At 47.4% G+C, this 16134-nt stretch overlaps 1 protein-coding gene across 1 annotated transcript in view; it reads left to right on the top strand.

Annotated features, from left to right (window-relative positions):
* Window positions 1-16134, top strand: part of LOC134927295 (macrophage mannose receptor 1-like) — a 425485-nt gene that overhangs the window by 373380 nt on the left and 35971 nt on the right. The window contains exon 25 of the mRNA XM_063921541.1: window positions 10846-11011. Within this exon, the coding sequence (XP_063777611.1) occupies window positions 10846-11011 (166 nt within the window). The remainder of the gene's footprint in view (window positions 1-10845; window positions 11012-16134) is intronic.

A 16134-nucleotide genomic window follows, 5' to 3' on the forward strand; every position in this document is an offset into this window, starting at 1 on the left:
AATGATTTCTTAAAGTGCCAGGCTCCAATGGACTCGATCTATACCCCATGGTAATCTACTATTCCCCAGTAACCACTACGGACTACGAGAAAAGGAATTACCGGTAGGTATTAAATCCCTATTATCACTTCACCAGGCTCAATAAATCTGCCCCACAGGTGGAGATTTCTGAGAGATTAGTCGTGGCCCTGCAGCTGACCGTACATCAAGGCAGAACCAGGGAGGTGGCTGTGCAAGCAGGAGATGGACCCTGGAGAGACTTACACTAATAAGAGACCTGGCTTCCATAGGCTTACAGCCTGAAAGTCATGCAGAGTTTCGCGTTAAAGAAAGCGAGGAGTCAGGGAGTACAGCTGAAATGACGCTCACTGTGTCAGTCTGCAGTACATGACTATAGGAATGCATCTTTCCCTTTTTAATCTGAACATTACTAGAGTCATGTTTAAACTCCTGCATAGAGACTTAATAAACTGAGCATATGAAGTATAGGAAGAGAACTCTCAGAATTGGGGAATTAATTTAATAGAATATGAGGTAAAATGACTGAGAAAGAACATCTGTTTTATATATGTGTATATATATATATATATATGGGCTAATTCAGACCTGATCGCAGTTGTCCGAAATCACACAGCGGCCGTTTATCGAACGACTGAGCATGCGTATGGATCATAATGCGCAGGCGCGAGGCCAAACTGCGAAAAAATCTGGCATCTTTTTTGGTCGCTAGGCGAACGCAGGTTGATTGACAGAAAGCGGGCATTTGTGGGTGGTAACTGTCCGTTTTCTGGGAGTGTCAGGAAAAACTCAGGCATCCCCAAGCGTTTTCAGGGAGGGTGTGTATCGTCAGCTCCGGCCCCGATCAGCCTGTTCTCATTGCATTGTAGGAGTAAGTCCTGGGTTGAACAGTGGAAAAACATTCGACGGTGAGTGAGGTGCGAACGGATTTGCAGCTGAGCGGCGTTTGCAAAGCTTTTCACACGGCGTACACAGACTTGCAGGGATGGAGGTTTTTCACTCGGTCTCGGTGGCGACTATCCGATCGCAGACCTCTGCAAATTTGCAGAGGAGCGATCAGGTCTGAATAAGGCCCTTTATTCCCCAATAAACTATCCTCATTGATAACAGTATTCAGACACTTGTAAAGCTAATTAAGACGCTTTCAGCTGCTGATATTACAATGAAATTGTGTCTGGAAGGAAAGTGGAAACATCTAAAGGCTGTTGCACAGGTAACCTCCCAGTAAACCTGGAGATAGACAGAGCTGAGCTCAGTGGCGTAACTAGAAATTTTTCTCCCCCAAGCCAAAAAATCCTTCGGCGCCCCCTCCCCCCACCATACCCCCCATAATTGGCACTAGTAAAGGGATAAATATGCGCACGCCGCCAAAAAGGGTGTGTGGCTTTGTTGAAATGGGCGTGGCTTCACGCAAAGGGGCGTGTCATTGCAGGAAAAGACTACCCTAAACCCCAGTTTTGCAACCTGCACGCCCAGACGTTAGCCACCACAGGAAAGAAAAATAATCCTGATTCATGCCCCTTACATTATTTGTCATTTTTCCTCCTTATAGTAATGCCCAGTATACATTATTCCACATACTGCAATGGCCTTAGCCATTATGCCACACACAATAATGCCCATGACACAATATGCACACACTGTAATGCCCCCGACACATTATGCCACACACCGTAATGTCTGTGACACATTATGACAGGAATCGCAATGCCCGTTATACATTATGCTACACACTGCAATGCCCCTGATACATTATAGCACATACAATGTCTGTGACACATTACGACACACACCGCAATGACCCTGAGACATTATACCACATACCACAATGCCCGTGATGCCTGACACATTATGACACACACCGCAATGTCCGTGATACATTATGCCAAACACTGCAGTGACCCTGAGACATTATACCACATACCACACAATGCCCGTGATATAGTATACCACACACCGTAATGCCCATTACACATTAAGTTCTACAGTAAGGCTTCCAATTACTTTTAAATTACCTGCTCGTTGCCAGGGGTTTCATGCTCTTGGTTCCATGCACTGTGCCAGGGGTTTCATGCACTGGGTGTCATGCTCGTTGCTAGGGGGTAGTGCTTGTTGCTAGGGCCGTGCTCCTAGTGCCACATATGCCCCCAGTGCCAGATATTCCCCCACAGTGCCAGGTATATGCAGCCAGTGCCAGATATTCCCCCACAGTGCCAGGTATATGCCCCAGTGCCAGATATTCCCCCACAGTGCCACATATGCCCCCTCAGTGCCTGCTCCCCCCAGTGCCAAATATTCCCCCACAGTGCCAGGTATATGCCCCCAGTACCAGATCTTCCCCCACAGTGCCAGGTATATGCCCCCAGTGCCAGATCTTCCCCCACAGTGCCAGCTATATGCCCCCAGTGCCAGATCTTCCCCCACAGTGCCAGGTATATGCCCCCAGTGCCAGATCTTCCCCCACAGTGCCAGGTATATGCCCCCAGTGCCAGATCTTCCCCCACAGTGCCAGGTATATGCCCCCAGTGCCAGATCTTCCCCCACAGTACCAGGTATATGCCCCCAGTGCCAGATATTCCCCCCAGTGCCAGGTATATGCCCCCAGTGCCAGATATTCCCCCCCAGTGCCAGGTATATGCCCCCAGTGCCAGATCTTCCCCCACAGTGCCAGGTATATGCCCCCAGTGCCAGGTATATGCCCCCCCCCCAGTGCCAGATATTCCCCCACAGTGCCTGCTTCCCCCCCCAGTGCCAGATATTCAGGTATATGCCCCCAGTGCCAGATATTCCCCCCCAGTGCCAGGTATATGCCCCCAGTGCCAGGTATATGCCCCCAGTGCCAGGTATATGCACCCCCAGTGCCGGATATTCCCCCACAGTGCCTGCTTGCCCCCCAGTGCCAGATATTCCCCACAGTGCCAGATATTCCCCCACAGTGCCTACTTCCCCCCCAGTGCCAGATATTCCCCCCAGTGCCAGGTATATGCCCCCAGTGCCACATATTCCCCCCCCCCAGTGCCAGGTATATGCCCCCCCAGTGCCAGATATTCCCCCACAGTGCCTTCTTTCCCCCCCAGTGCCAGATATTCCCCCCAGTGCCAGGTATATGCCCCCAGTGCCAGATATTCCCCCCCAGTGCCAGGTGTATGCCCCCAGTGCCAGATATTCCCCCCCAGTGCCAGGTATATACCCCCAGTGCCAGGTACATGCCCCCCCAGTGCCAGGTATATGCCCCCCCAGTGCCAGATATATGCCCCCAGTGCCAGGTATATGCCCCCAGTGCCAGGTATATGCCCCCCCAGTGCCAGGTATATGCCCCCAGTGCCAGGTATATGCCCCCCCAGTGCCAGATATTCCCCCACAGTGCCTGCTTCCCCCCCAGTGCCAGATATTCCCCCCAGTGCCAGGTATATGCCCCCAGTGCCAGATATTCCCCCCCAGTGCCAGGTATATGCCCCCAGTGCCAGATATTCCCCCCCAGTGCCAGGTATATGCCCCCCCAGTGCCAGGTATATGCCCCCAGTGCCAGGTATATGCCCCCCCCCCCCAGTGCCAGGTATATGCCCCCAGTGCCAGGTATATGCCCCTCCAGTGCCAGATATTCCCCCACAGTGCCTGCTTCCCCCCCAGTGCCAGGTATATGCCCCCAGTGCCAGGTATATGCCCCCAGTGCCAGATATTCCCCCCCAGTGCCAGGTATATGCCCCCCCAGTGCCAGGTATATGCCCCCCCAGTGCCTGCTCCCCCCCCCCTCCTCCTCCTTGTGTTGGAGGGACACGGAGCGCATAGCGCGCCTCTCCAGTGTCCCTCCTGGCTCTCTCCCGGCCGGTCTAATAAAGGAAGTGCCGGTTCGTGAGCCAATCAGAGCTCACGAACGGCACTTCCTTTATTAGACCGGCCGGGGGAGAGCCAGGAGGGACACAGGGGGGCGCGTGATGTGCGCTCCATGTCCCTCCAACACAGGAGGCAGGCGGCAGCAGCGGAGGGAAGGAGGGAGAGACCGCAGATTGACATGCGGACGCTCGTCCGCATGTCAATCTGTGCAAAATCAGTGGCGCCCCGCAGCCCCTCGCCCCCAAGCCACCGCGAGGACTGCAGGGGCAGTAGTTACGCCACTGGCTGAGCTCCAACTTTACTAGGAGAGGAATTCTTATTCAGAGCAACACAAACAGCAGCTGCTGCCACACTCTGGAGTAAACACAGACCTGAATAATCCTGTTAAAAGTCTATATACTCCTGGAAATTCTGTAGCAAAGACTTTAGGGGCCAATTGTTAACTTGGTATTGTGATATATTTAAAGTTTGCATAAGTTATGACACTGCGCTTTAGCTTGTGAAGTGTTAATGGCATACTTTTTACTGAAGAAAACCCAGAAACTATCAAAGAGTTACTGTCTAATAAAGTAACTGTAACTCTCTCATAGTGCTGAGTGACTGAGGAGCGGACGCCAGGAGGAGGAGGACTGCAGCGGCGCGGGAACGGGGCTCGGTAAGTATGTATTTTTCTTCCTTAATGCATCTACTGGGGGCTAACTATGGGGGACATTACTACTGGGCGGCATCAACAAGGGGCATTACTACTGGGGGGTCAAACTACTGGGGGCATTATAACTGGGGCATCTACTGGGGGCATCACTACTGAGGGGTCATCTATTGGGGGCAGCTACTGGGGGCCATATTTACTGGGGGCCATCTACTGGGGGCATTAATACAGGGGGGTCATCTATTGGGGCAAACTCGTAGGGGGGCATTATTACTGGGGGGTCATCTATTGGGGGCAGCTACTGGGGCATTATTACTGGGGGGCATCTACTGGGGGCATTACTACTGGGGGGGTCATCTATTGGGGGCAGCTACTGGGGCATTATTACTGGGGGGCATCTACTGGGGGCATTACTACTGGGGGGGTCATCTATTGGGGGCAGCTACTGGGGGACATTTTTCCTAGGGGGCATCTACTGGGGGCATTATTACTGGGGGGCATCTACTGGGGGCATTACTACTGGCGGGTCGTCTATTGGGGGCAAACTCCTAAGGGGCATTACTACTGGGGGCAAACTACTGGAGGACATTATTACTAGGGGGCATCTACTGGGGGCAAACTGCTGGGGGACATTATTACTGGGGGGGCATCTACTGGGGGCAAACTACTGGGGGACTATTACTGGGGGCCAACTACAAAGGTGCTAACTACTGGCGGTGTAACTACAGGGGCATTACTACTGGCGGCTTAACTACAGGGGCATTACTACTTGGGGGCTAAACTAAAGGGGAGGGTAAACTACTGGGGTCATGACTGCAGGGGAATTACCACTGGGGGCATAATGACTGGGGGCATTACTACAGGCAACATTACTACTGGGGGCAATACGGGCATTGCATAAGGGGCACCACTACTATGGGGTCTATATAAGGGGCACTACCAGTACAGTGGACATTGCATAATGAGGGCTACAACTGTGGGCATTGTATAAGAAGCGCCACCTCACATGCACCGAAGCCGCACGCAAATGTACTTGCCCCTTCCATGGTGCCCCCCCTATCATTTTCTTCTGGATCCGCCCCTGGCCCTATGGGTCCCAAGGGGCCCTTTGACACGCCCCACAAAGAAATATGGCCTGTCCAAAACATTCCCAGTGTAGCATTGCACAACTACTGCATGATGTCATGATATCACGTCGTCTCGCCCATACACCCAGTCTCGTTGTCTGCATTGTGCATGTTAAGTACTTGTACTATACATGTAATGTGGGGCAGTCCTGTCCACTTCCCACCAACCATAAAAAATAAATCCTATAGTGTATTTGAAAAAAAAAAAAAAAGGTGGAGGGGTCTGTCTCTCTGTATGCTTATACCGATATCTACAGTATCATTTTCAGGGTTGTTGAGTAATCAGTTTCTAGCTTGTGAAATTATCTTGAAACCCCAGTAATGTCACTGTTATATTAGGCAGGCACCCAGTGCTTGCAGTGTGAAAATCCAAATGAAATCCCTGTGCCAGGCAGTCCAGGAGAGATAAGCCCACCATAGTCTGTGGTGATTACTCATCACCATAATTATATGTCATAGACACTAAGCAGGGCACAGACATACACACAATACTTTGCATGTACCCTAACCCACCACACCACTAGCTCTTTGCGTCCACACCAGATCCCACTGCAGATGCCACCTCACAATGCCTAGCACTGTTTCAGATCAGTATTGTGTGTTTTATGTAAGGAGTAGTGGGGAGAGGGCAATCCACCTTTACAGTACTTAGAGGACAAAATTTAGGGTTAGGGTATTAGGGTTAATTTAGAGGTTAGGGTATTAGGGCTAGGGTATTGGGGCTGTGTAGCGGTTTGGGTTAGGGTATTAGACTTCGTTTAGGGGCTTGGGTTAGGGATAGGGTATTAGGGTTGTGTAGGGTTTAGCGGATTAAATTTGGTGTTAGGGGTTATTGTTGGGGTGAGGTTTGGGGTTAGGGATGAGTAAGGGTCAGGAGTAGGGTAGGGATGAAATGCGTCCTCAATATACAGATCTAAATATCTTTGAGTAGACTCAGGTCCAGGCCCAGAGTATGCAGTCTCATTTAAACACTCATCCATACGCCTAGATCCTGTCCAGTCCGAGAAATACAAGGTCCTGAGCTAATAACCCTGGGAATGCAGGATTATCCTGAGAATCGTCTTATAATGACTAGTGACAATGTTGTTAAGTGATGTTCTTTGATAAGATGAGAAATGTTTAGAAACACAAAATGGTTTCATCCACTGTGTGTAGGCAGTCGGATTACTTTAAATGTGACATAGGTTCCAAATCTACTTCCAAAAGACTTAGGGCCTGATTCAGTTTTGTACGCAATGCAGATGTTCATACAACTGAGCAATTATTGGTAGTCTGTGGACGTGCTGCGATCGCACTAAGCATGCACCAAGGTGTTTTTGTGATGCCACTCACAACCAGGAATGAAAATATAGTGCTATGGATTGTTGGAGGGGGCCTCAAAACTGTTAGCTTGCCTAGGCTCCATGAGGTCTAAATCTGGCTCTGCTGTCAGTTACTGAGTTTGGGGAAACCATCTGCCTCTCTGCTCTGGTGTGGGAAAAGAAGAAGTGTCAGGAACATCTAAAACAGTGAGAATGTCCGCATAAAGTCAGCAAATACTGTTGGGGTGTTACACCTGGTTGCAGGAGGACACACATCGCACACTCTGCACTCATAGAAGCATACTTACCTCTCCTGAGTCCTAGGTCGGCTGGTGTGCTGCAGAGCAGAAAATGGCCATTTACCAATAGATATGCACATGTATAGTAGAGAAGTTACCAGGAACATGGCACAGACACTATGTTCCCAAAGGGGAGTCATTTGATATGCCGGCTGTTGGGATCCCGGTGCTCAGTATACCGGTGCCGGAAACCCGACAGCTGACATACCGACAACTATTCTCCTTCTTGGGGGGTCCGCAATCCCCCTGGTGGGAGAATAAATAGCCACCATGCCCGCAGCGTGGCATCGGGATCCCATCAGACAGCATAACATACTACACCCTTCCCAGAAAGAAACCTATGCACAAAACCAGAGTCTACAGCACTGCCAGAGAGCAGGGGGCCTGCACAGAGTTTGCACACAGAGCCTCTCCTCTCTGACACTGCCCCTGCCCATACATAAAGTTGAGGAACACAAGGGAGTGCACAAGGCTCTGTTATTGGGACACAGATAACTAGAATTACAAAGACACACCTGGGGAAAGGTATTAAAACCAAAAATAAATGACTGAAGAAGATGTTATAAAAACAGGAAGGAGACATTGCGAAAACTAAAGGCCTCTAAAATTGTCTGTCACCATTATTCTTCCCTCCTGCAGCTCATAGGTATCCTCTTACCGTTCCAGTGCTATTATCATTATAGAAAATAGTGTTACAGTGATGCCTCTGAGAACACTGCAAAATATTGGGCCTCCTGCTTTACTTTAAATTAAAAATTGGATATAAAAGTTGTAGTATTGCCTCTGTGAATACTTCGATAAGTTTCTCCAGATACTACTGTAATTATAAAAGCTAAGTTACAAAGAGTGGGTATATTAATTTTCAAAATAAATAATGTTAAAAAGAGGCAACAGCCAATCCCCCTCTTCCCTTCCTTCTACCCAAAATTTCCATAAGCAGCTCTCTCTACTAGCTAGCCTGGACCGATGGCAACTTTGTAGGGCAAACCAAGCAGGACATGTGCTGGCTGGTATGGAACTACCGTAGTTGCTTCACAATAAATGGAATGGGCCAGGTCGTTGTGGATCCATGAGACTAACATATAGGCACTCCAGCCAGGATGTAGTTGGCATCCTATCATCAAAATGCTGGCAGTCAGAAAACCAGTGCCAGAATCCCAACACAGCTCAAAATGCTGATGCTAGAATCCCAACAGTCAGCATCCTGAACATAAGTATGCCCGGGAGGGTTCGGGTTAGGATGCAGAGGATGTGAAGGGTCAGGCACTAGGGAGGGTTAGGGTTAGGCTGTGGGAGGGAAGGGTTAGGGTTAGACAGCGGGAAGGTAGGGTTAGGCTGCAGGAGGGGAGGGTTAGGCTGCCAGATGGGAGAGTTATGGTTTGGCTGCGGGACTTGAGAGTTAGGGCTGGGCAGGGGTTAAAGTGGGTGGGGGAATGAGCTGGAACTGAGTCCACCACCTGTAACTGCCCTGCACAGTAATTCCAACAGAAAAGCCCACCCCATCACCTACATCAATCGATGATGTAGGCGGCGCTAGTGTTACTGATGAGCTGCAGCCACCTCCACCTTCCTCAGGTCTTGGTGGCTCCATGGTCCTCCTCCATCTACAGCCCACCCCTCCTGGTTCTCACACATGCTGTATCTGTTGGACATCATCCATCCTCTCCTCAGGTCCTAGTGGCTTCTTTTTCCGGCACGATGTATGTGATGTCATGCGGTCACCACTACTAAAGTGAAGAAGAGCCATGAAGAGGAGCAGGCTCTGTGCATATTGAAGAGACAAGATGAGATTGGGCTGGAGGGACAAGAGAGGTGGGGAAGCTGCTGGAATGGCATTTTGTGTATAAGTGGCACTACTGTGATCATTATATGTAAGGGGCACTACTACTGTGGGAATTGTGTATAAGTGGCACTACTGTGGGCATTGTATATTAGGGGCACTACTGTGTGGCATGATGTGTATAAAGGGTACTACTGAGTGACGTAAACTGAATAAGGGGTTGTGTAATATGAATCAGGCACAACATGCAGTGCAATGTGAATAAGATTGTGCTACTGTGTGGTGTAATTTGAATTGTGGGTACTATTGTGGGACCACGCTGCTTCTTTGTGAAATCAACGGTGGTCATTCCGAGTTGATCGCAGCCAGCAACTTTTTGCTGCTGCTGTGATCAACTAGCCCACGCCTATGGGGGAGTGTATTTTAGCTTAGCAGGGCTGCTAAGCAAAAAAAATTTCACACAAAACAAGACTAGGCCTATACCTACATACCCTGTGCGGTGGATCCAGCGATGATGGGCTCGGCTTTGACGTCACTCCTCCACCCTCCGTTCTCCTGGGCACGCTCACCACCACCACCACTCCCCCCCCCCCCACCCCGCCGAAAATGGCTCCAAATGGTCCGGATCCGCCCTGCACCGCCCTCTTCCTGTCAATCTTATTTGCGGCCCGTCCTGCGACTGTTTTCTTCTTAAGCCGCGACAATACCTGGAGATCCCTGTCGCCGGGCAACGTCGCGCAAGCGCACTGTGGCCGCAGTGATAAACCGCTGCGTGCGAACGGGTCGGAATGACCCCCAATGTCCCTTTGTAAAGTATGGGAAGTAGGGTACTAATTTATAGTTTGCAGGGGAGTGCCGAAAACGTACTAAAATATGTCGAAATTCTGGCCATCGGGATGCCTCTGACCGCCGGATCCTGACTGTAAGGATCCCATCCCTGTACTGACAATGGTGTAACACTAATAAGAATTGTATAAGTGGCAGATGATGCGATGGCCAGGACTATACAGACATGCCCTTCATACTATACTGAGGCGAGTAACAACAAAACAAACACACTAGTTTTCAAATATATAGTATTTAATGAAGAATTCCCACACATTCTGCCTCCATTGTCTAAGAAATGAAAACTCATAAAGAAAGGCTAAAGTGGGACACCCTTCATTTCTTTCCTTATCCACCAAACAGACACTTACAGTAAGTATGACAGTTTTGAACTGTTTCCCATCTATGTGATTCGTTAGCAGTTTTAACCAATTCGGAACATAACGTACTGTAAAAATGCAAAGAAATTACTTTGGTTCTTGTCATACGATCGCTATTTTTGGGGCCTTCCATTTTATTTATCTGTCTTCAAGATTCCGGGGAGGGCTCTCAGTACAGGCTGGTATCTGATCTTACTAACCCCGCTGAAAAATGTTGCCTGGCCTCCTTAAGGAAGTTAACCAGCCCTAACTGGCCTGCATACAGGGCTGCTGCTAATAATAATAATAATAATAGCAGATCTGGTCCTGCAACTGACTTGAGCTACAGTACCTGTAAAATTGTTTTTTAACTGGAGCTGACACTGCTGTGGGAGTATGACCAGCTGCCATAGCAAATAACGAAACTGCCCATCTAATAATTGGCTGCAGTGGGCAGCGATGAGAATCTGTGCTGTTAGTTAGCAGAAAGTTTTTCTTTCCTTTCTTTTATAAATTAGTAGTTACTAGTCTACAGTTTAGTAAATTTCCATCTAACATTTCTTACACTGGAAAATAATCTCTAGCTATTGTTTAACAAGTAGAAGAGCAAATGGAATTAACACTTTCATGTATCCTATCCTATGCTGTTACAGACTGACAGCCAGTTCAGGTGGATTGATAATTGGAAGCTTCGGTACACAAAATGGGCTGCTGGGGAACCTAAGAATCAAAGTGCCTGTGTCTATATGGATGAGGACAGTGAGTGGAAGACATCAGCTTGTGATGAGAATTATGCTTCAATTTGTAAAGAATCCAAAGGTAAGATCCTCATAGTCCACTGAAGACTTTATGTACAATCAAATATTTGCATGGATTTAAATAAAATAGCACCCCCTTTCAGGTTTATGTGTAGCCTAAATTACAGACTTACATTCTTATTGTCTGCCAAAGCATTAGAAATTCAACTTAAACTCAGTTAATTATGTATGAGTACATAATATAAGAAATAAGCACCCCTCAGGAAAACCACATTATAATCCTCAATCCATAGATAATAGCGTCTGTGACTTTTATCAATCTCTCTATAACCTATAAAACCGTGACCTCTCGCCACATTGGCTCTCTACGGCTACCTGTCATTATCTTATATTGTGCAACTTACAACGTTTGTTGGATTCTCAACTCTCTGCTTTGAATGTGGATATTACCTCTGAAGAATTGTGTTACCTAATTAAATCCCTCAAACCGTCTGCGGCTCCTGACCCTAATGGTTTCTCTGCCACCTTTTACAAACATTTTCTTTCCACTCTCTCGTGCCCAACTTATCCAAGCAGTTCTTGCACATGCTGATCTCCATTCAAGAGAATGGGTTGATGTAGAAGCTCATCTTGTTCATTTTCTCTCTTCCTACTCTCTCTGAAAGCAGTCCAGACATAGCCCCCCTTCTCATAGCCTCCCTCCTACCCTTCGCTTTTCCGTGACGGTCAGAAACTATTGTTGTAGGACTTTCTTATTTGTTCAAAACCATCTGCACATGACCCCTCTATGGAACAACAGAAAGTTCTTACCTGGTCTTGATCCACACTTTTTGCTTATTTGGACTGATCACAATATAACATTTCTCAGAGACAAAGCTTGCTATCTATGAGGACACCTAAGTCCTTTTCCTGTACTGGAAAAGGACTTAGGTGTCCTCATAGATAGCAAGCTAAGCAGTAGTACCCAAAGTAGGACTGCAGCAAAGAAGGCTAATAAGATATTAGCATGCATAAAATGGGGTATTGATGCTAGGGATGAGAGTATTATACTCCCGTTATATAAATCACTAGTGAGGCCACACCTTGAATACTGTGTACAATTCTGGGCACCGTACTACAAAAAGGATATCCTGGAGCTAGAAAAGGTACAGAGGAGGGCGACCAAACTAATTAAGGGCATGGAGACGATGGAATACAAGGAAAGGCTTGAAAGACTAGGCATGTTTACATTGGAAAAGCGGAGACTAAGAGGGGATATGATCAACATCTACAAATATATAAGGGGACAATACACAGAGCTTGCGCGGGACCTGTTTTTGGTTAGATCAACACAGAGGACTCGTGGACACTCGCTCAGGTTAGAGGAGAGGAGATTCCGCACAATACGGCGTAAAGGCTTTTTCACGGTAAGGACAATACGTGTTTGGAATTCCCTGCCCGAGGGAGTTGTAATGGCGGAATCTGTCAACACCTTTAAGAATGGGTTAGATAAATTCCTAATGGATAAGGATATCCAGGGGTATGGTGCATAGTCATGCATTATAGTTACTATAAATAGGGATAAAATGCAACGGCTGACAGCAGCATCAGTCAGAAATTTTAGTCAAATCATCATGCATAGGAGACCACAAATAGGTTGAACTCGATGGACAATTGTCTTTTTTCAACCTCAGATACTATGTTACTATGTTACTATGACATTGCTCCCTTCCGAGTGTTCCCTCATTTTTCTGCTCTTGAGAACCAGTTCAAATGACCTAACAAATGCTTCCATCTATATCTACAAATCCGTCACCTGTGTATGACGCTGATGGGATCTTGCTCCTGTCCGACTTATACTCTATTAGAGACATTTTGTCTTCTTCGTTCTGATTCAAAAGGACTTATTGCTACTCTTTATGGTCTCCTGATTACCCACAATCAACCCCCTAAGGAACCCCACGAGCTGGCCTAGGAAAGAGAAATAGGAGAGACTCTGGAGTTGGAGGAGTGGGCTGAAATTTGGGAATTAGTTCCTAAATCTTTTATCTACATTAGGATTTGGGAAAACACTTTTAAACACTTATATCAATGGTATCTTGCAACTACCTGCCTTCAAGCTATATTCCTCCAGGAATCAGGTGTTGGAGGGACTGCTGAGAGGAGGGCACCTTTGCTCACATTTGGGGGCAATGCCCAAACATTAAGTGCTTCTGGGATATGGTACATTGCTTAATTCTCTCCCTCAATGGCATTTAGAATATACTATTAGCTATCTGCATGAAGGCCCACACAAATTTGTTAGCATTTGGTCCCACTGGATTTCTTATCATGAGGCCCACACTCATAATCTACAGTATAGTTTCATCACACGACAGCCTCCCACCCTTCTCTTCCCCTCTCCCTTACTAACACTCCCCCACTTTCCATCTCTCCCTTACTAACACTCCCCGCCCCCTTTCCATCTACTCAGAATATGCTGTACCATCTACCTTTAAGCTTTTGCTTCTCTTGTAAAACTCCTATAAAGCCTTTTCTCAAAAACAAAATCATAAGAAAGAAGCTGTGACCAGTGGTGAATTTCCCATTAGGCATGTGAGGCACGTGCCTACGGGCAGCACTTGGATGCTTGTGTTGGTACTGTCAGCTCAAAAAGTAACAGTAACTGAAAAATATTTCCACTGGTACCATGTTCCATCTTGAATGCAGTGTAAATGGGTAGGACACATAGGCGTTTCTATAATGGGTGCAGTGTGAGCGGTGCACATAGTCCCCTGGGTCCAGGGGGGCCTACACCGCACACACTGTACCCATATTATACTTACCCCTCCAGAGTCCCGCGATGGCATCCCTGCTGTGAATGCACTGAAGGTGTCCCCGGGAACAAGGTGCGGACGCCATGTTCCCGGAGACCTGCGTCATGTCCCCGGAGCCCTGCCGGAGAGGAGGGGGCCTGCAACGGAGGTTGCATGCGGGTTCCCTCCTCTCTTAAAACCCCCTGGTAGGACAGGCACATACTGCCCCTGTAATCTGTCCTACTAGTATAAATGTATATATAATTAAAAAATGTCATAGTGGCTTTTTTATTATATTAAATTGGCTGTCCTAAAATGAGGGCTTATAACTGATCAATAAAAATAATAAAATTAGGCAGACGGGTGGCGGCCGTTACTGTTGTGCCTAGGAGACCCGACACCCCCAAATCTGTCCCTGGCTGTGACTGTATGCAAAAAGTAATTATAAAATTGCATTCAATGCTTTCCTTAGCCAAACAGAACACTGGAACCTCCACAGCGCAACGGCATCCAGTAGCCAATCAGAGCTCTGGAAATTAAACAGGTCTAGAGCATCCTGTAGCCAATAAAAGTATTCTTACTGTTACAGGGATAGAGCATCCTTTAACCAATCAAAGTCCTGAAATCATCATAGGGCTAGATCATCTTGTAGCCAGTCAGTGCACTGGAACAATAACAGGGTTAGAGAATCCTATATCCAATCAGAGCACTATAACTGTAACCGGACTAAAATGAACGCACCAGAAATGCCACAGGGCTAGAAAAACTTTTAGCCAATCACAGCACTGGATCCTTCACAGGGCTAGAGCATCCTATGGTCAATCAGAGCATTAGAAGTGTCATAGGGCTAGTAAAACTTGCAGCCAATCAGAGCACTGGGACATCACTGGACAAGACCATTCTGTAGTCAATCAGAGCACTGGGACATCACTGGACAAGACCATTCTGTAGTCAATCAGAGCACTGGAAATTCCTCTGGGCAAGAGCATCCTGTAGCTAATCAGACCATCACAGGGCTAGAGCATACTTGCCTACCTGACCCTCTCCATGAGGGAGAAAATGCTCTGTTCCTGGACTTTCCTGGTAATGTATGATTGCCATCACCTGTGGTGAAACGCCTTTCTTATCAATTACCTAGCTCACCACAGGTGATGGCAATCATACATTACCAGGAAAGTCCAGGAACTGCTGCTGGAGGTGTCACAGCAGCGCAGATGGTGTAATGCATAGGTTCTCAAACTCGGTCCTCAGGACCCCACACGGTGCATGTTTTGCAGGTAACCCAGCAGGTGCACAGGTGTATTAATTACTCACTGACGCATTTTAAAAGGTCCACAGGTGGAGCTAATTATTTCACTTAGGATTCTGTGAGGAGTCCTGCAAAACATGCACTGTGTGGGGTCCTGAGGACCGAGTTTGAGAACCTGTGGTGTAATGGTTAGCATTACTGCTTCACAGCACTTAGTTTATGGGATCAATTCCCACCATGGCCCTAACTGTGAGGAGTTTGTATATTCTTCATGTACTTGCGTGGGTTTCCTCCGAGTGCTGCTGTTTCCTCACACAATACACAAAATAATACTGGTAGGTTAATTGGCTGCTCCCAACAAAAAGTGACGCTAGTGTGTATATGTGTGCGTATACATTTGGTAGGGAATATAGAGTGCAAACTGCACTTGGGCAGAAACTGATGTGAATGGCCAAATATTATCTGTAAAGTGCGGCGGAATATGTTTGCTCTATATAAATAACTGGTAATAAATAGATAAATAAAGAAATAAGACTAGACTATTATGTGGCCCGTTAGAGCATTAGACAGCTCATACTAGAGCCTAATAAATTCTAAACAAGTGTTATTAGTCAACTTTATCAGAAAAAGGCACTAAAAATATATGCATTAAATTAGAGATGAGCGGGTTCGGTTTCTCTGAATCCGAACCCGCCCGAACTTCATGGTTTTTTTCACGGGTCCGAGCAGACTCGGATCCTCCCGCCTTGCTCGGTTAACCCGAGCGCGCCCGAACGTCATCATGACGCTGTCGGATTCTCGCGAGACTCGGATTCTATATAAGGAGCCGCGCGTCGCCGCCATTTTCACACGTGCATTGAGATTGATAGGGAGAGGACGTGGCTGGCGTCCTCTCCATTTAGATTAGAAGAGAGAGAGAGAGAGAGAGATTGACCTGATTTACTGGAGCTTAGGAGTACTGTAGAAGTGTAGAGAGTGCAGAGTTTACTAGTGACTGACCACAGTGACCACCAGACAGTGCAGTTTTATTTAATATATCCGTTCTCTGCCTGAAAAAAACGATACACACAGTGACTCAGTCACATACCATATCTGTGTGCACTGCTCAGCCCAGTGTGCTGCATCATCTATGTATATATATCTGACTGTGCTCAGCTCACA

The sequence above is a fragment of the Pseudophryne corroboree genome, chromosome 5 (assembly GCF_028390025.1).
Source record: "Pseudophryne corroboree isolate aPseCor3 chromosome 5, aPseCor3.hap2, whole genome shotgun sequence".
NCBI classification, from domain to species: Eukaryota; Metazoa; Chordata; class Amphibia; order Anura; family Myobatrachidae; genus Pseudophryne; species Pseudophryne corroboree.